Below are 18,153 nucleotides of genomic sequence, written 5' to 3' on the forward strand. Positions count from 1 at the left end.
GTCATAAATCGAAAAACTTGATTTTTCAGGAGAACGTTTTTAAAGTTAAACAATACAGTGAAATGTATTATAAATAAATATCAAGCCACTTATTGAACTTTTTACTGTGCAACAGATCCTTTTAGGTAAAACCTTAATGTTTTTTCTTCATTTGAAAAATATTAAGTATATTTTAAAAAAAATTAAACAATACTTTTTCTTTAAAATGCAAAAACAACACTTTCTGCCCTGTAGCGGGTAAATATTAAGTGAAAAATATGCCGCTTTTGCTGGGATATAGTACATTTTCTGGGCATTCCGAAAACATGCACAAGTGAAAATTGACGATTTTTGATATATGACGTTGTTGAAAGTTTGGTTACAAAGAATACTACCATATATTAATTACTGTGCATACTTTCAAATTCTAGATTATTTAATGGCAAAAAATATATTTATTTTCACAGTAATTATGGCAAAGTGTACATTTAGGTAAAAAATAAAAATTTATCTTCAAATTTAATTTATTATTAGATTAAAACCAATATTTTTAGCTTTTCCACTTTTTTATTTGACCAGCGACCGGGTTTCGTCGTTACCGACATCATCAGACTGGTGAGAGGCTATACAAATTGTTATGTTATATATAAAAGAAGGCAGGAGTTGATAACCATGATTTGATATAATTTTATGAGAAATTAATTTAATTTGAGTGAATTTAAGTATTGTATGATATTTAAAATATTTTTTATAAAGGTTTTTTTGTATTGTAAGCACGATTTTATAAAGTTATAATAGATTTGCATTTTTTTTAAATGAATTTAAATTTAAAAAAAAATAAATAAAAAAAAATAATAATAAAAATAAAAAAAATAAAAAATAAATAAAAAAATAAAAAATAAAAAATGCAAATCTATTATAACTTTATATAAAATCGTGCTTTCAATACAAAAAAACCTTTATAAAAAATATTTTAAATATCATACAATACTTAAATTCACTCAAATTAAATTAATTTCTCATAAAATTATATCAAATCATGGTTATCAACTCCTGCCTTCTTTTATATATAACATAACAATTTGTATAGCCTCTCACCAGTCTGATGATGTCGGTAACGACGAAACCCGGTCGCTGGTCAAATAAAAAAGTGGAAAAGCTAAAAATATTGGTTTTAATCTAATAATAAATTAAAAATGCAATTCCATCACGAAGTGTCAGTGGATAATATAAATCTATCTTCAAATTATTTAGAAAGAAATAATATTTTTTTTAAATAAATGTAATGAAAAACTTGTACATATTATCTCATATCTAATATTATCGTCCGCCTCCGTAGTGTAATGGTCAGCACGCTTGGCTACCGTTCTGGAGGTCCCGGGTTCAATTCCCAGGGGGGGGTCAAATGGGGCTGACGACCGTCATAGGCTGGTTTAAGTTATCACTTTACACACGTGTAACATTCACCAATTCTACCCATTATTGACAACCACACTACTCAAATTCTTGGAAGTTCTATATATATGAACCAATTTTGAAACCTTGTTCTTGAATCACGAGAACTTCACTAGAGACCTCTATTGGTGAGATGTATTAACTCCTGTTAGAGTCTATTGTGAGATGTAAAAAATAACATGAAAATAACTCCTGTAATTGGAAATAATCCAGATTTTGTGAACAAGTATTTGGACACACTCAAAACGTTGTAAATAACGCATTAAATTTACATTTTAATTAATTAATTACACTGGGCAACAATTTCCAACTTTTATTTTGTAACTCGTATGAAAATACCTGATGTTTATGCACTTTGCATAGCTGAATTAAAAAAAACGTCAGCAAAAAAATGTAGCACGTCAGATTTTTTAGTTATGGATATTTTTAATTCTGATATTGACTAAAGTTTATCTTATTATTTATATATAAATATATATTTTTATTATAACTCTTATCCGCACCCAATGGTGCATAGGGCACTGCATCGAATTGACGCAGTGTTTTCTTGATCATTACTTACACGAAGGCAAGGTGATCCCTCTTGCGCTTCAGAAACCAGTCCAGGGTAATATTAAATAAATAAAAATAAATAAAATACAAAACCCTTATCCGCACCAAATGGTGCATAGGGCACTGCTTCATATAAACGCAGTGTTATCTTGGTCGTTTACACATCACAGTGTAAAATCACTAATATTTATTTTCACCCCCCCTGGGAATCGAACCCGGGACCTCCAGCACGGTAGCCAAACACGCTGATATGGTATATAAATATATATAAACATATAATGCTATCGTATGCAATCTTTTTTTTATAACCCTTATCCGCACCCCAATGGTGCATAGGGTACTGCATCATATAAACGCAGTGTTATCTTGATCGTTAACACATGAAGGAAAGGTGACCAGCCCTCCGCTTCAGGTACCAGTCCAGGGTAATATTGAATAAATATAAGAGTGAAAAAAACACTATTTATTTGACCCCCCCTGGGAATCGAACCCGGGACCTCGAGAACGGTAGCCGAGCGTGCTGACCATTACACTACGGAGGCGGACATGCAATATTAATAAGTTAATACATTTCCACTGTTACTCCATAATTATCAATACTTTTTTTTAAATCCCTTAGACCTTAGACTAAAGCATGTCTAGATACCAACCACTATTACGGTTTCAACGTATGGGGTCCATACAAACGATAATATGACTGTAACATCAAAACTTAACGTGATACAAGCTTGTCACCATATAGACTTATGAACGATTAACTCAGTCCAAATCAGTCATCAAAATTTCAGTTACAAAATCATTGTTGGCCAGCGTTATTGGCGTAGCACGATTTTGGACTCAAATCGTATAATGTAAAAGAATATCAAAATCTTTTTCGACTAAAGTACAAAAAAATTAATATATTATGTTTTAAAAGCTAAATTTATTTTTCTACAACAAAATTTTTCCTTATTTCTGGATGCATAAAAAGGTTATATCTAAACTAACTAACTAACCATCACGCCGCTTCTCCGCAGGGCTAGGCAGAGAATAGAACGCCACACCACTCTGTCCTTGCAAACATTCTTCGCCTCTTCCACGTTCATGCATCTCCTCATACATACCCGCCGATTGTTTCGACTCCTAACCTGACTGGCATACTTGATCGTGCCAAGTTTTTCTCGGTCTTCCTCTGCTAATATCCTCTTCTCAATGGATCATTGTCAGACGGGATGAATATCTAATTTAACATACTCAACCTATAAAGGATTGTATTAGACTTGTTTTGTGTTTATAACAGCCGATATAATCAATATTTTCATTCATCATTTTCTTTTAGAAAATTCACCTTCGTAAATACGTTGTTTTCGTAAGTTGGTAACGAATGACGTCACAGAAACGATGGACTTATTTTCATATTGGTAACATTGCTAAATTATTGGCGGCTCTATTTGTTGATGTCTATGGTCCACCCTCCCACCCCCCTCAAAGAATGCAAGGCTGAGATAGGTATTATCGATAAAATTAAGAAAGGTGTATTGAGATGGTTTGGACATGTGGAACGTATGAGTGAGGAAAGAAAGTTAAACAAATTTATGAGGCGAATGAAGTTGGAAAAGAAGCAGAGAAAGACCGAGGAAAACTTGGCACAATCAAGTATGTCAAATACTTGAAAGCGGCCGGGTCAGGAGTCGATATAATCGTCGGGTATGTGTGAGGAGATGCATGAATGTGGAAGAGGCGAAAAATGTTTGCAAAGACAGAGTGGTTTGGCGTCCGATTCTCTCTGCCTACCCCTGCGGGATATTAGTTTATTAACTGATATACAATCTTAATTCGTTTAGATACCCAATATATAATAATAAAAAAAATACTACTTAATATTTTTAATTCAAATACCGTTCTGTCACGTTTTAACGTACCAGCCATAAAATTTTTGTGAAAGCTAATTTAAATAATAATAAAAAAATAATAATACATATTCCCACGAGTGCGATCCGTATTCAGGTCTTTTTTACAATTTGTCACAATTTAACATTTTGACGTCGAAAAAAAAACCGTGCAAAAACTATTATTCCTTACTCGGGGGGTGAATTTAAAATCATTCTGTTATATTTTAAATTTTAAAATTGAATTTAAAAACAGCGATTGGATAAATGGAATGAATAATATTTGAACTGGAAGAAATATTCGAATGAATGAATAAATTAATTCAAATATCGAAATTAAAACCGCGCAAAAACTATTATTCCTTACTCGGGTAGAATTTAAAATGATTCCGTTATATTTGAAATTTAAATTGGAATTTTAAAAACAGCGATTGGATGAATGGAATGAATAATATTTGAACTGGAAAGAATATTCGAATGAATGAATAAATTAATTCAAATATCGAAATTAAAACCGCGTAAAAACTATTATTCCTTACTCGGGTAAAATTTAAAATGATTCCGTTATATTTGAAATTTAAAATTGGAATTTTAAAAACAGCGATTGGATGAATGGAATGAATAATATTTGAACTGGAAAGAATATTCGAATGAATGAATAAATTAATTCAATTATCGAAATTAAAACCGCGTAAAAACTATTATTCCTTACTCGGGTAAAATTTAAAATGATTCCGTTATATTTGAAATTTAAAATTGGAATTTTAAAAACAGCGATTGGATGAATGGAATGAATAATATTTGAACTGGAAAGAATATTCGAATGAATGAATAAATTAATTCAAATATCGAAATTAAAACCGCGCAAAAACTATTATTCCTTACTCGGGTAGAATTTAAAATGATTCCGTTATATTTGAAATTTAAAATTGGAATTTTAAAAACAGTCATTGGATGAATGGAATGAACAATATTTGAACTGGAAAGAATATTCGAATAATGAATAAATTAATTCAAATATAGAAATTAAAACCGCGCAAAAACTATTATTCCTTACTCGGGTTGAATTTAAAATGCACTTTATTTTATGATATTTGAAATTTAAAACAGAAATTTAAATAAAAATAAAGATTCGATGAAGCGAATGAACTTAATTTCACTGTTAATATTAATTCATGGATTTGTTCGATGCCTCAAATGAAATATTCTATTAAAAAATTGTATTCGATTAGTAATTCAAATTAAAGGAAGCATTAATATTTTATTTTCAATCAGATAAATCAAGGAAGCAGAATTAGAGTTTAAATTAAATAAGCAGTTAAAAAATATTCGATTACTAATTCCAATGATGATGATTACTAATTCAAGTGATGAAACAGTAAAACTTTGTATTCGATTATTAATTCAAATTAAAGGAAGCAGTAAAATTTTGTATTTGATTACTAATTCAAATCAAGAAATTAGTGAAAATTAATATTTGATTAGTAATCCCAATTAAGAAAGCACTAAATATTTGTATTCGATTAGTAATTCAAATTAAGGAAGAAGTAACAATGTTTTCGATTAGTAATTCAAATTAAGGAAGAAGTAACAATGTTTTCGATTAGTAATTCAAATTAAGAAAGAAGTAAAAATGTATTCGATTAGTAATTCAAATTAAGGAAGAAGTAAAAATGTATTCGATTAGAAATTCAAAATAAGGAATCATAAGCTACATTTGCAGTATCGACAACATTATGCAACTAAATATAAATAAATACATAACGCAATTCAATTGTAGTTCCGATATAAGGAATTTTATCTCCAACTTGAAAAATAAATAATTATGGTATAATCACTTTTCGCAGTAATATTTAATCAAATTTCCATAGAACTATGGTTTCCACAGAACGATGGTTTTCCTGGCTTCGTAATAAACTAAAGCCTATAGAAGAACTAAAATAATCAAGTATATATTTTTGTTATTCTCAATTATTTTGCATTGCATAGGCCATAGGGGTTAGCACGAACAGAAACTATAGTATACTCAACACAGTCTAGCGTTAACACTGACTAATATATATACATATATATTTTTTAAATATCGGTTATTTTTATTTATTCAATTACTTATTTTTCTTCTTCTAACTCTCATCTCCACCAAAATGGTGAATGAGACACAGCATCACATCGACACAGTGTTTTCTTAGTATTTATTGCTTGAAGACGAGGTGATCACTCCTGCCCTTCAGAGACCAGCCAGGTGATCAGTTTTGCGACTAGAATTTCTAAACTATTCTCAACATTTGAGCGAGTCCAAATAATTGTTCGCAATCTGAGTTTTCTCCTTTTAGGAGAAAACATGAAAAAAACATTTTTACATGTTTTGTTTGTTGTCAGTCTCAATTCAGGTTCTCAATTCAGTTCACAAGGTGCTCACAGGGGGAAAGAAAATAAAAATCTATTCACGGTAGTACAATATTATTTTGCATTTCATATTATAAATCAAATATTGGTAAGTAAAGTTTATAGTAATTGAAACATCTATGTAAATTAAATACTTCCCTGCGATGCCCTTAATGGCTCGGTAAATCAGTAAAGCCAGTATTCGATAAACCGCAACTCAATTTTTTTTAAACCCAGGTAACACTTGACTCAATTGATTTTTTTCTTAAAATACAATTTTTATATCGAAAAAAGTTTTTCGTCGAAATAAATATATGGTTTTAAAAAGAAAAGAGTTATTGAAAGGTGAGGGAGATAAAAAAATATTTAAAAATATTTTTCGATATATATTATAAAAAAGCCAGTATATATTCTTTAAAAAATTAAGCGTGAACTGACGTCCGGCTCTCAGTGCTGCCGGATGCTAAATGAATTATATTATTGCGAATAAGGCATTAAAATACAAGTTCAGTTCCATTGAAATACACATTAAACTTGGAATGAAGTCAACAGATGGAAGTATCAAATATTGGAAGCAGAATTCAGAATTTAGTTTAGTCATGGCCACTACTAAACTGGTAATACTACAGCGTTATCGAGGAAGGTAGCGGTTTCATATAAGGGTTATAATCTATACACAACACATGCGTAATATATAATATACGGTGAACTACACATACGAGTACGTCACAATAACGGAAAGTTTAAATAACAGTGAAAATAAAAAAAATAAAAAAACATACCTAACTAAAGAGCTCTCAGAACTGAATTATCTGTCAGATTAAGGGCGCTTGTGCACTACAAGAAATTTTACTGTCCGGCAGTCCGTTTTTTTTTAAATAAAGAGCGCTTGTGCACTGCAGGAATTTTACCGTCCGGCAGTCCTGTTTTTTTATTAATAAAAGTGACTACGACAGTTTAGCGTGATCGAATTTACGCGCAACGTGTTCACGCACCGATAGAGCGCACCGATCCGAAGAAAGACAAAAGCACAAGCCAATCCAAGCCAATCATCCGTTTTATCATGCTAACTGAAGTGCCGGACGGTAAAATTCTGTGTAGTGCACAAACACCCTTAGAGTGATGATAATAGATTTTTGTCAAGATGTTGGTTTATTGGCTAATAAATTAATATGAAAAATCACAAGGCTATCGATAACATTCTTATTGAAATCTGTAGGGAACTAAGGCAGATAATAATGTTTAAACTTGCGTTCGCGTACGTCATCAAATTTCCGTCATCGAACGTTTTATGACGTCATATGGTTTATAGAGCTGTAATAGTAGTAGTGTGGATTGTTTGTTTACCACTACACTACCATTTGTGTTAGACAAATATGAGGGGAGGGGGGTGGGAGGGTGGACCATAGACATCAACAAATAGAGCCGCCAAAAATTTAGAAATGACACCAACATCAAAATAACTCCATCGTTTCTATGACGTCATTCATTACCAACTTACGAAAACAACGTATTTACGAAAGCGAATTTTCCAAAAGAAAATGATGAATGAAAATATTGATTATATCGGCTGTTATAAACACTTCACGAGTCCAATACAATCCTTTATAGGTTGAGTATGTTAAATTAGATATTCCTCTAGTCTGACAATGATCCATTAGCAATGTTAGCTAAAACACTCATTAGCGAATAGCTAATTTACATACTAACTCATATAACAAAGCGTGCATGCTAAATATGTCATCCATTGTGTTGTAATACTATTAGAACCGTTAAATATGTACCATGCAGTTGAAAACGCTATCGTATCCATTTAAGTAGATGTTATTAAGTGTTCAAATAACGAAATATAAAATATGCCTTCGAATAAAAATATGTTTCGTCTCTGTTGAGACGCATCTCCAGGTAAGAAAACATATCGCTCACTCCTTTCAAGAACGTCATAATTAAAAAAAACTTGATTTTTCAGGAGAACGTTTTTAAAGTTTAAAAATATAGTAAAATGTTTTAAAAATAAATATCAAGCCACTTATTGAACTTTTTGCTGTGCAACAGATCTTTTTAGGTAAATCCTGAAGGTTTTTTTCTCCATTTGAAAATATATAGTTTATTTTTAAAAATATTAAACAATACCTTTTCTTCAAAATGCAAAAACAACACTTTCTGCCCTGTAGTGGGTAAATATTAAGTTTAAAATATGCCTCTTTTGCTGGCATATAGTACATTTTCTCGGCATTCCGAAAACATGCACAACTGAAAATTGACGATTTTTGATTTATGACGTTCTTGAAAGGAATGAGCGATATGGTCATCAGGGGTGGAATCCAGTCAGATAAAAAAAATACTAATGCTTTTAAAGTCCCTATCACTATCAGCGGGACATCTAAGTCAATACTAACTAGTGATTAGTTTTTTTAAATTTTTTTTAATTAACTACCTTAAAAAAAGTTTATTTTCTGGCGTTTCTCAAGTGTGTGAATATAATCCAGGATTCGGCCTCACATACTAATAAAAGAGTTTCTGCTCAATAAAAAGATTATTTTCATCTCACCAATAGATGCCTCTAGTGAAGTTCTAGTGATTCAAGAACAATGTTTCAAAATTGGTTCACATATATAGAACTTCCAAGAATTTGAGTAATGTGGTTGTCAATGATGGGTAGAATTGGTGAATGTCACACGTGTGTAGAGTGATCATTTAAACCAGCCTATGACGGCCGTCAGCCCCGCAAATGCCCAGACTTCCGTATTCTTCTTCATCTTTGATGAGATGTCAAAAAATATGGAGAGATGGTAAAGAATTGAACCACAGACTTAGATCAGATTAGACTATCAAGAGACGGAAATACCAATAACTTAAATCACGAGCCCATATCGCTCACTCCTTTCAACAAACGTCATACTTATATTTAAAAAAAAACTTGATTTTTCAGGAGATCGTTTTTAATGTTTAAAAATATAATACAATGTTTTAAAAATAAATATCAAGCCACTTATTGAACTTTTCACTATGCAACAGATATTTTTAGGTAAAACCTGAATGTTTTTTCTCCGTTTGAAAATGTTTAGTATATTTTAAAAAAATAATTAAACAATACCTTTTCTTCAAAATGCAAAAACAACACTTTCTGCCCTGTAGCGAGTAAATATTACGTTAAAAATATGCCGCTTTTACTGTGATATAGTACATTTTCTGTGCATTCCGAAAACATGCACAACTGAAAATTGTCGATTTTTTTTACATATGACGTTGTTGAAAAGAGTAAGCGATATCTCAACTTCAATCCCGGATTGACTGATGTGACACGGAAATTCCAATGACTAAAATAATATCAATTTGTTTTTATCTTTTTTTCCAGGTTTGGAGTTTTCCAAGCAATAAAGATTACCAATTGAGAGGCCTATTCCGACACTGCATTATCAACATTAATACTTAGAACGTTAGTTTATACTACCTAGTCCTGCTATGTCTTCCATTTTAATAGCGTAAGTTTGAAAGAAAAAAATCCGAGCCAATTATTATAGTTCCGAATGGCACTGTCGAGATCCAACAAGTGCGTCACCAAAATTAGCGTCAAAGAGCGTAAAATTATTAAATCGGTAAACAAACAAAGGTTGTAAATTTTGTGAAAGTACATAAAAGAAGAAGAGAAAACGAAGCGTACCTAATAAAGAGACAGTATTAAGAAAGAAAACCGAAAAGTGATATTTTTTTAAAAGTCAAGTGATATTTTTAAACCAAGTATTAATAACAACACGAAGTGCTCGTCTGATAAGAAAAAAAGGCGAATAAAAAACTCAAGTGAAGATTTAAAAGAATGGAAATTGAAATACAAAGAACAAATACCGCAAAATATAGAAGACATTTGGTGCAATACATCGGAACTTTCAAAATACATAAACTTAAAAGGTAAAGAAGCTCTGTATACGAATTCAAACTTACGTTTAGTCTCAGTACAAAAAAATCTTGTAGTCCTGGTGATCTATTATACATGGAAGACTCGCGCGACAGGATATCTGAAAGGAAGTAGAGAAATGGTAGTTATTTCAAATTCTGGTGAAAAACGTATAGACAAATTGAAGAGACCCTAGAGCCAAGATGAGTTCTAATCTGCGCCTGGAGTCGCTCAGACAGGGGCCTATCAGGAAGAAGCTCTCTGGGGTCATGGGGCACAGGAGGCTGGTCATCAGGCCCGTGGGACACGCCCCGCGAAGGGTGCGCAGGAGCTGCATGGCGCCCAAGAGATGCCTCGCGTTCGCAGCTCCCCTAGCTGCTCTTCCTCTGCTGCTTCTACTCCTGGCCACGGACCCGAGGAGAGGGCATAGCCTGAGACATCTGTCGGCGCATCAGGTAAGGAGTCACAACCTTTGAGCGTTACAGCAACTTCTACATTTGCTTGCGCGGTATCATTTTGATGGGAACCCTGCTATGATTGAAAACAAGTAAACAACTCATACTCATACAAATGGTGGGAAAAAATTCATTTAAGCCATGAAACGCACCTAAAAAAGAATCAGGGTGGCATTATTATTTAATTTTGTTGATTCGGCAGTCACTTTTTGGTAAAATCTATCCATTTTAAGTAATAATTGTATGTACTAAGTAGAATTTAAAATTGCGTTATAACTAACTAACTAACCATCACGCCGCTTCCCCGTAGGGGTAGGCAGAGAGAATAGAACGCCACACCACTATGTCTTTGCAAACATTCTTCGCATCTTCCACGTTCATGCATCTCCTCATACACACCCGCCGATTGTTTCGACCCCTAACCTGACCGCTTTCAAGTATTAAGAGTGAAAAAATCACTTATATTTATTAAACTCCTCTGGGAATCGAACCCGGGACCTCCAGAACGGTAGTCGAGCATGCTGACCATTACACTACGGAGGCGGACAAGTAAAAGAAGCTTAAATCTGTCTCTTCAATAAATAATGTAAGCAAAATTTTAAATCTACACAAGCTTAGGGAATTAACATCTAACAAATAGTCTTTGTGGAATAAATTGAACAGTTTTGGAGCTATGAAAAATGAGTTTCTTTGCGCGAGTCTGGATGTGCAAAAAGGGAATTCTAATAAATTATTCATTCTTTGGCTGGATCTATTATTATTTTTGATACAATATTAATCCCTCAACAATATTTAATAATACACATTGTGTGCCTGGTGGTTAACAACAAAGACCATGTTTTATAAAGTAGAAATAAAAGCATTTATTCTTGATAATATGAGGTAGTATATAATAAAAATATAATAAAACCCTTATCCGCACCCCAATGGTGCATAGGGCACTGCTTCATATAAACACAGTGTTAACTTAATCGTTTACACGTGAAGGAAAGGTGATCAGCCCTCCGCTTCAGGTACCAGTCCAGGGTAATATTGAATAAATATTACAGTGAAAAAATCACTTATATTTATTAAACCCCCCTAGGAATCGAACCCGGGACCTCCAGAATGGTAGCCAGTTCATTCTTTGGCTAGATCTATGATTATTTTTAGGAATAAATGTTGGCGGATGAAAACATATTTTAGAGACTTATTTATTTGTGAACAAGTATTTGGACGCAGTCAAAATGTAGTGAAGTAAAATCGGGCCTAGTGAGCCACCGACGAATCGATCATAGGACAATCATTGGGTATAATACTCTAAGCACCAGCACAAAGGACAAATCGATCACAGGACAATCATTGGGTATAATACTCTAAGCACCAGCACAAAGGACAAATCGATCACAGGACAATCATTGGGTATAATACTCTAAACACCAGCACAAAGGAGAACGCAAACATCGTAGACCAACCCAATTACATCAGCACTCATTAGTATGGCCATGAAAGGCCAACGCTACAAATTAGCCAACCTAAAAACGAACGCTAGATTGAATGATTAAAAATTATAGGTTTTCCTGGAAATGGTTTTATAAATAGCCCATACTGTGTCGAGGGGGTTTACATGAACTATTGTGGCCTGTATTCTGAAGTAGTGTACGAAGGATTTTTTCAAATCTTGTTTAGTTTCCCATTGTATAGTCTGTGTGTTTAAAGTCTTCGTTTAGTTTCTTTTTAGAGTGTTTGTGTCTCTTATATTTTTAATTTCTAGAGACAGGCTGTTGAATTTTTTTATTCCTAAGTTTTGTCCGCCTCCGTAGTGTAATGGTCAGCATGCTCGGCTATTAATCCAGGCTCGATTCCCAGGGGGGTTTAATAAATATAAGTGATTTTTTCACTGTAATATTTATTCAATATTACACTGGACTGGCACCTGAAGTGGAGGGCTGATGATCTTCATGTGTAAACGATCGAGATAACGCTGCGTTTATATGAAGCAGTGCCCTATGCACCATTGGGGTGCGGTAAGGGTTTTACTATATTATAAGTACTTATATGTAATTTTTTCCACTGTTTTGTGATGCATTTGGGTATTTTAAAATTATTTCCATTAAACTTTATAAAATAAAACTACTTTGTTTTACCACTTTTTATTGGTACACTTTATCCAACCGGTTTCGACAAGAACCTTGTCATCATCAGGGTTTATGTACTAAATTCTAAAACATTGGAATACTCATAGTTAATTAACCTTCCCTTACCAAAAACTTCCACGCACTCCGTACACCATATGAAAATATGATTTGAAAATATGATTTTAAAAATATGATTTAAAAAACTCTTAAATGTTGTTTTTATTGTGCATTGCGTAGTGAATACGTCCATTCCAAATGACAACTTGTGAGCTACGAATGGAAAATCGCCCAAAAACAGTATGAAGCCGCGCGCGCATACGTAAAGTGCAGCACACAAAAAAAATGTACTGTGCGGAATTATTTTCTCTAGGGTCATAAATTGGAAACAAATATAAAAAATAGGACTGTTACTAAAATTCAATTGATTATAAATAGTTGTTTTATTTTACAAAGTTTATAAAATGTGCCACAAATTATCTGCGAAAAACATTCAAGAAATTATTTATATTAATTTGGGATGTTTGTTTCTAGTTTTGAGTGATTGTGGTCTTCAAGAAATTATATAATTTTTGTTTTTTTGTCGATATATTCTGTTCTATGTACAGGGAAATTTTGAGGGGTTTGTTAATAGTAATAATATCCAATTGCAACCGCAAAGTCACTCACCTAAATTTGCTCTACGTCTAATTAAATTGGAGCGCTAATTAAACTGAATTAATTAAAGCCGACATCTAATTCTGTGGCAAAGGATTCACCTACGATTAATCATTCAGTCATTCTGCCAAACCCGTCGGATTCCGAATATACCAGTCTGTCAATACGACAAAATCATATAACTCCACACATCGCTCACTCCTTTAAAAACGTCATATAAAAATCTTGATTTTTCAGGATATCCTTTTTAAAGTTTAAAAATATAATACAAAGTATTAAAAATATATATCAAGCCACTTATTGAACTTTTTACTGTGCAACAGATATTTTAGTTATTAGTTATTCATTTAAACCCTTATCCTCACCTCAATGGTGCATAGGGCACTGCATCGTATAAACGCAGTGTTATTTCGATCGTTAACCCATGAAGGAAAGGTGATCAGCCCCCCGCTTCAGGTACCAGTCCAGGGTAGTTTTGAAAAAATATTGGAGTGAAAAAATCACATATCGCTCACTCCTTTCAACAACGATTTTTCAGGAGATCGTTTTTAAAGTTTAGAATATAATAAAATGTATTAAAAATATATATCAAGCCGCTTATTGAACTTTATACTGTGCAACAGGTAAAACCTGAATATTTTTTCTGCATTTGAAAAATATTTAGTATTTACAACATTTTGAGTATGTCGAAATCTGGAAGATTTTGTGAACAAGTATTTGGACATACTCAAAATGTTATAAATAAATTATCTGGTCAAATTAAAAGCTTAAATAATAAAAATGAAAATGATATTTTCTGGCGTTTCTTATGTGTGTGATTATAATCCAGGATTCGGACCTCACATACTAATATAAGAGTTTCTGCTCAATAAAAAGCTTCTTTTCATCTCACCAATAGATGTCTCTAGTGAAGTTCTAGTGATTCAAGAAGGTTTCTAAATTGGTTCATATATATATAGAACATCCAAGAATTTGAGTAGTGTGGTTGTCAATAATGGGTAGAATTAGTGAATGTTACACGTGTGTAAAGCGATCACTTTAAACAAGCCTATGACGGTCGTCAGCCCCGTAAATGTCCAGACTTCCATATTCTTCTCATCTTTGATGAGATGTCAAAAAATAATATGAAAAATAACTCCTATAATTGGATAATCCAGATTTGAACAAGTATTTGGACACACTCAAAATGTTGTAAACAGTAATCTTGATGTAAAAAAACAGTATTTAGAAACTTCTTTTAATTTCTTGGTGGGGTGTTATTCTTATTTCATGTTTTTTTTTATCTTGGTCGATTACTCATATCGCTCACTCCTTTCAAGAACGTCATAAATCGAAAATCGTCACTTTTTAGTTGTGCATGTTTTCGGAATGGCCAGAAAATGCACTATATCCCAGCAAAAGCGGCATATTTATAACATAATATTTACCCGCTACAGGGCAGAAAGTGTTGGTTTTGCATTTTGAAGAAAAGGTATTGTTTTGTTTTTTTTTTAATACACTAAATATTTTTCAAATGGAGAAAAAACCTTCAGGTTTTACCTAAAAATATCTGTTGCACAGTAAAAAGTTCAATAAGTGGCTTGATATACATATATTTTTAATACTTTGTATAATATTTTTAAACTTTAAAAACGTTCTCCTGAAAAATCAAGTTTTTTTTTATTTATGACGTTCTTGAAAGGAGTGAGCGATATATTGGTTTTCGTATCAGCTAAATATTATTTTTTATATTTGATCTAAAGTTTGATACGACTGGCATAACTTCTGGATCATTCGTGGTACGTTGCTTCGGAGGGTCTATCACTGAGGACCAATGTGTGTTGCAAGCCTTGACATTGTCCTACATATGCTGGGAGTGAATTAGTCTTGATTCGCTTACAATATAGCACGCGTCGACACATCACACATGGCAGAATGTGACGTGAACGCAGACTTCCATCGCCTTTCATGCAAAAATTCACCAATTATACCCATTAGGTACTGACAACCACACTACTCAAATTCTTGGAAGTTCTATATATATGAACCAATTTAGAAACCTTGTCCTTGAATCACTAGAACTTCACTAGAGACATCTATTTGTGAGATGTAAAGACTTCCATATTCTTCTACATATTTGATGAGATGTCAAAAAATAATATGTAAATAACTCCTGTAATTGGCGATAATCCAGATTTTGTGAACAAGTATTTGGACACACTCAAAATGTTGACTTACATTAGTACAGTAAACACAAAAAATATTTTCTAATTCTTTCAGACTCTTTTCATTCTTCATACATTCTGGCAACTCATCATACATTTTTAAACCCTCCAGTGCCCTATGCACCATCAGGGTTTGAGTAGGGTTCAGAGAAAGGCGCCCAATAATTGACAAAAGTATCAGGGAAGCATGAAACGGTGAGAGGGCTTCGGACGCTGGCGAGATGCCAACAGTGCTCGAATCTAGATTAGAGATGAGATGAAGAAAGTTACATGTTGAAGGCAGCATCAATCATCGATCGGAAAGAAATTATGTCATAATGGAATACAAAAGGATATTTGATTTGGCAAGAGAAAAATGACCCAGCGAGTATCGAACTTGGCACAGAAAACGCTCACTCCTTTCAAGAACGTCATAAATCAAAAATCAACGATTTTCAGTTGTGCTTATGATTACGGAATGCCCAGAAAATGTACTATATCCCAGAGAAGAGGCATATGTTTAACTTAATATTTACCCGCTACAGGGCAGAAAGTGTTATTTTTGCATTTTGAAGAAAAGGTATTGTTTAATTTATTTATTTCAAAACATATTACATACATAAGTCATATGTACATATAATATTCCCGATGAGTAATTTCTATTTCTCATTTTGGGACATGGGATTAAGGTTAACAAGACTGGAACACAAATAACAAACAAAAAATATATTTTTAAATAACCAAAACTTATATTAATACATGGTAAAATATAAAAACATTAAACAGGTATAATAAATAAATTTTTTTTAAATATACCAATAATTTTTCAAATGAAGAAAAAACCTTCAGGTTTGACCAAAAAGATATGTTGCACAGTAAAAAGTTCAATAAGTGGCTTGATACTTATTTCTTATACATTGTATTATATTTTTAAACATTAAAAACGTTCTCCTGAAAAATTAAGTTTTTTTGATTTATGACGTTCTTGAAAGGAGTGAGCGAATCAGGTTACAGTCAAAATAAAGTGCGTTATGTAAGAAAATATTGGTTTTCCACGCTTGGGGATTTAGAGTGGATTAAAACCCGTGTAAAGAACCCATGACGTCACGAACGTAGCTGGCGATTTAGCTACCCAAATAAATTTGGCTAAAATTGGTCTCAAAAGCAATTTTTCTCTTTTTAATATTTTTTTTCTTTCGACTCTTGTCCGCACCCATATGTTCTGATTTGTATAGAGGATGTGTTATCTTGATCGTCAACAGTTATCAGATTTAACTTATCAGTTCTGCGCTTCAGGTACCAGTCTAGGATAATATTAAATAAAGATTTTCATCGAACGCGAGGCCTCCAGCGCTGTAATCAAACGCGATAACTAATAAGAAAAAATTACGAATTGTTACAAGTAAAATTAATTTGAATTCAGGAACAAATAAAAATAAAAGATAATTAAGTTTGTGAACGATACCGAAAAGATATTTTTTTTACCCAATAAAAAAAATTAACCGTTGAAGAAATTGAAAAATAATAAATATTTGCGTTTTACCGGTAAAATTATTGTCACCCAATATAGGTAAATCATTAAATATATATTTATATCTCAACATAGATGAGGAAGTCTGGGTAATTACAGGACTTACGACACGTCATTGGCTGCGGCAAGTGGAGAAATCTAGATGTGTGAGTAAAGATTTTAACACACCAAAACGTTGTCAATAAATAATTATTTTGTAAAAAAATAATAATAAATATCGCATTTTCAGTTTTTTTTTAATATCATTAGCATAAATAATAAATATTTGTTTTTTGACGTTAAAATTATTAAAAAAGCAATTGATAATTGTTTTTAACCGATAAAGTTATAAAAAAACAATAAAAAATTGTTTTTAACCATTAATGTTATTAAAAACAGTAAATAATTGTTTATAACCGTTAAAGATATTAAAATCATTAATAATTGTTTTTAACCGTTAAAGATATTAAAAACCATAAATAATTGTTTTTTAACCGTGAAAGTTGTTAAAAACAATAAATAATTGTTTTTAACCGTTAAAGTTATTAAAAAGAATAAATAATTGTTTTTAACCGTTAAAGTTATTAAAAACAATAAATTATTGTTTTTAACCGTTAAAATTATGAAAAACAACAAATAATTGTTTTTTGCCGTTAATGTTATGAAAGACAATAAGTATTTGTTTTTTACCATTAAAGTTATCACGATCTAGTCATATCTCATAGATATAGTCATATCTAATAGATATAGTCATCTCTTCAGTGTAATTCCAGCCCTGGTGTATAAGTTGATGAGGTAACTATCATTCTGGACACCGGTAGCCGAGATGTGCTCGCATGTGTCGCATGGTCGCCAGCCACACGGCAGATTGGATGATCTATTACCGTCCTATTGTGAGTGCGGCTGCGGGCAGTGCATCACGGAGCGAGCAGTGACTCAGGCCACCGAACCAGAGTGTGATAGGTCACTAACACTTTCACATATCCCTCACTCCTTTCAACAACGTCATATATCAAAAATCGTCATTTTTCAGTTGTGCGTGTTTTCGGAATGCCCAGAAAATGTACTATATCCCAGCAAAAGTGACATATTTTTAACTT

General features: G+C 32.4%; 2 protein-coding genes across 3 annotated transcripts in view; one reads left to right on the top strand and one right to left on the bottom strand.

Annotated features, from left to right (window-relative positions):
- LOC148300134 (uncharacterized) overlaps positions 1-18,153 on the bottom strand; it is a 151,316-nt gene that overhangs the window by 34,872 nt on the left and 98,291 nt on the right. For both annotated transcript variants that reach the window (XM_088275194.1, XM_088275193.1), the window contains exon 2: positions 10,182-10,255. The gene's annotated coding sequence lies outside the window, so the exon portion shown is untranslated. The remainder of the gene's footprint in view (positions 1-10,181; positions 10,256-18,153) is intronic.
- The window catches only part of LOC148300136 (carbohydrate sulfotransferase 11-like), an 89,482-nt gene that overhangs the window by 407 nt on the left and 70,922 nt on the right, over positions 1-18,153 (top strand). Inside the window, exon 2 of the mRNA XM_088275203.1 lies at positions 9,598-10,589. Within this exon, the coding sequence (XP_088131329.1) occupies positions 10,338-10,589 (252 nt within the window). The 5' untranslated portion in view covers positions 9,598-10,337. The remainder of the gene's footprint in view (positions 1-9,597; positions 10,590-18,153) is intronic.

This window comes from Brachycentrus maculatus, unplaced genomic scaffold (genome assembly GCF_059751285.1).
Source record: "Brachycentrus maculatus isolate JH-2025_06_01 unplaced genomic scaffold, ASM5975128v1 h1tg000817l, whole genome shotgun sequence".
Taxonomy (NCBI): Eukaryota; Metazoa; Arthropoda; class Insecta; order Trichoptera; family Brachycentridae; genus Brachycentrus; species Brachycentrus maculatus.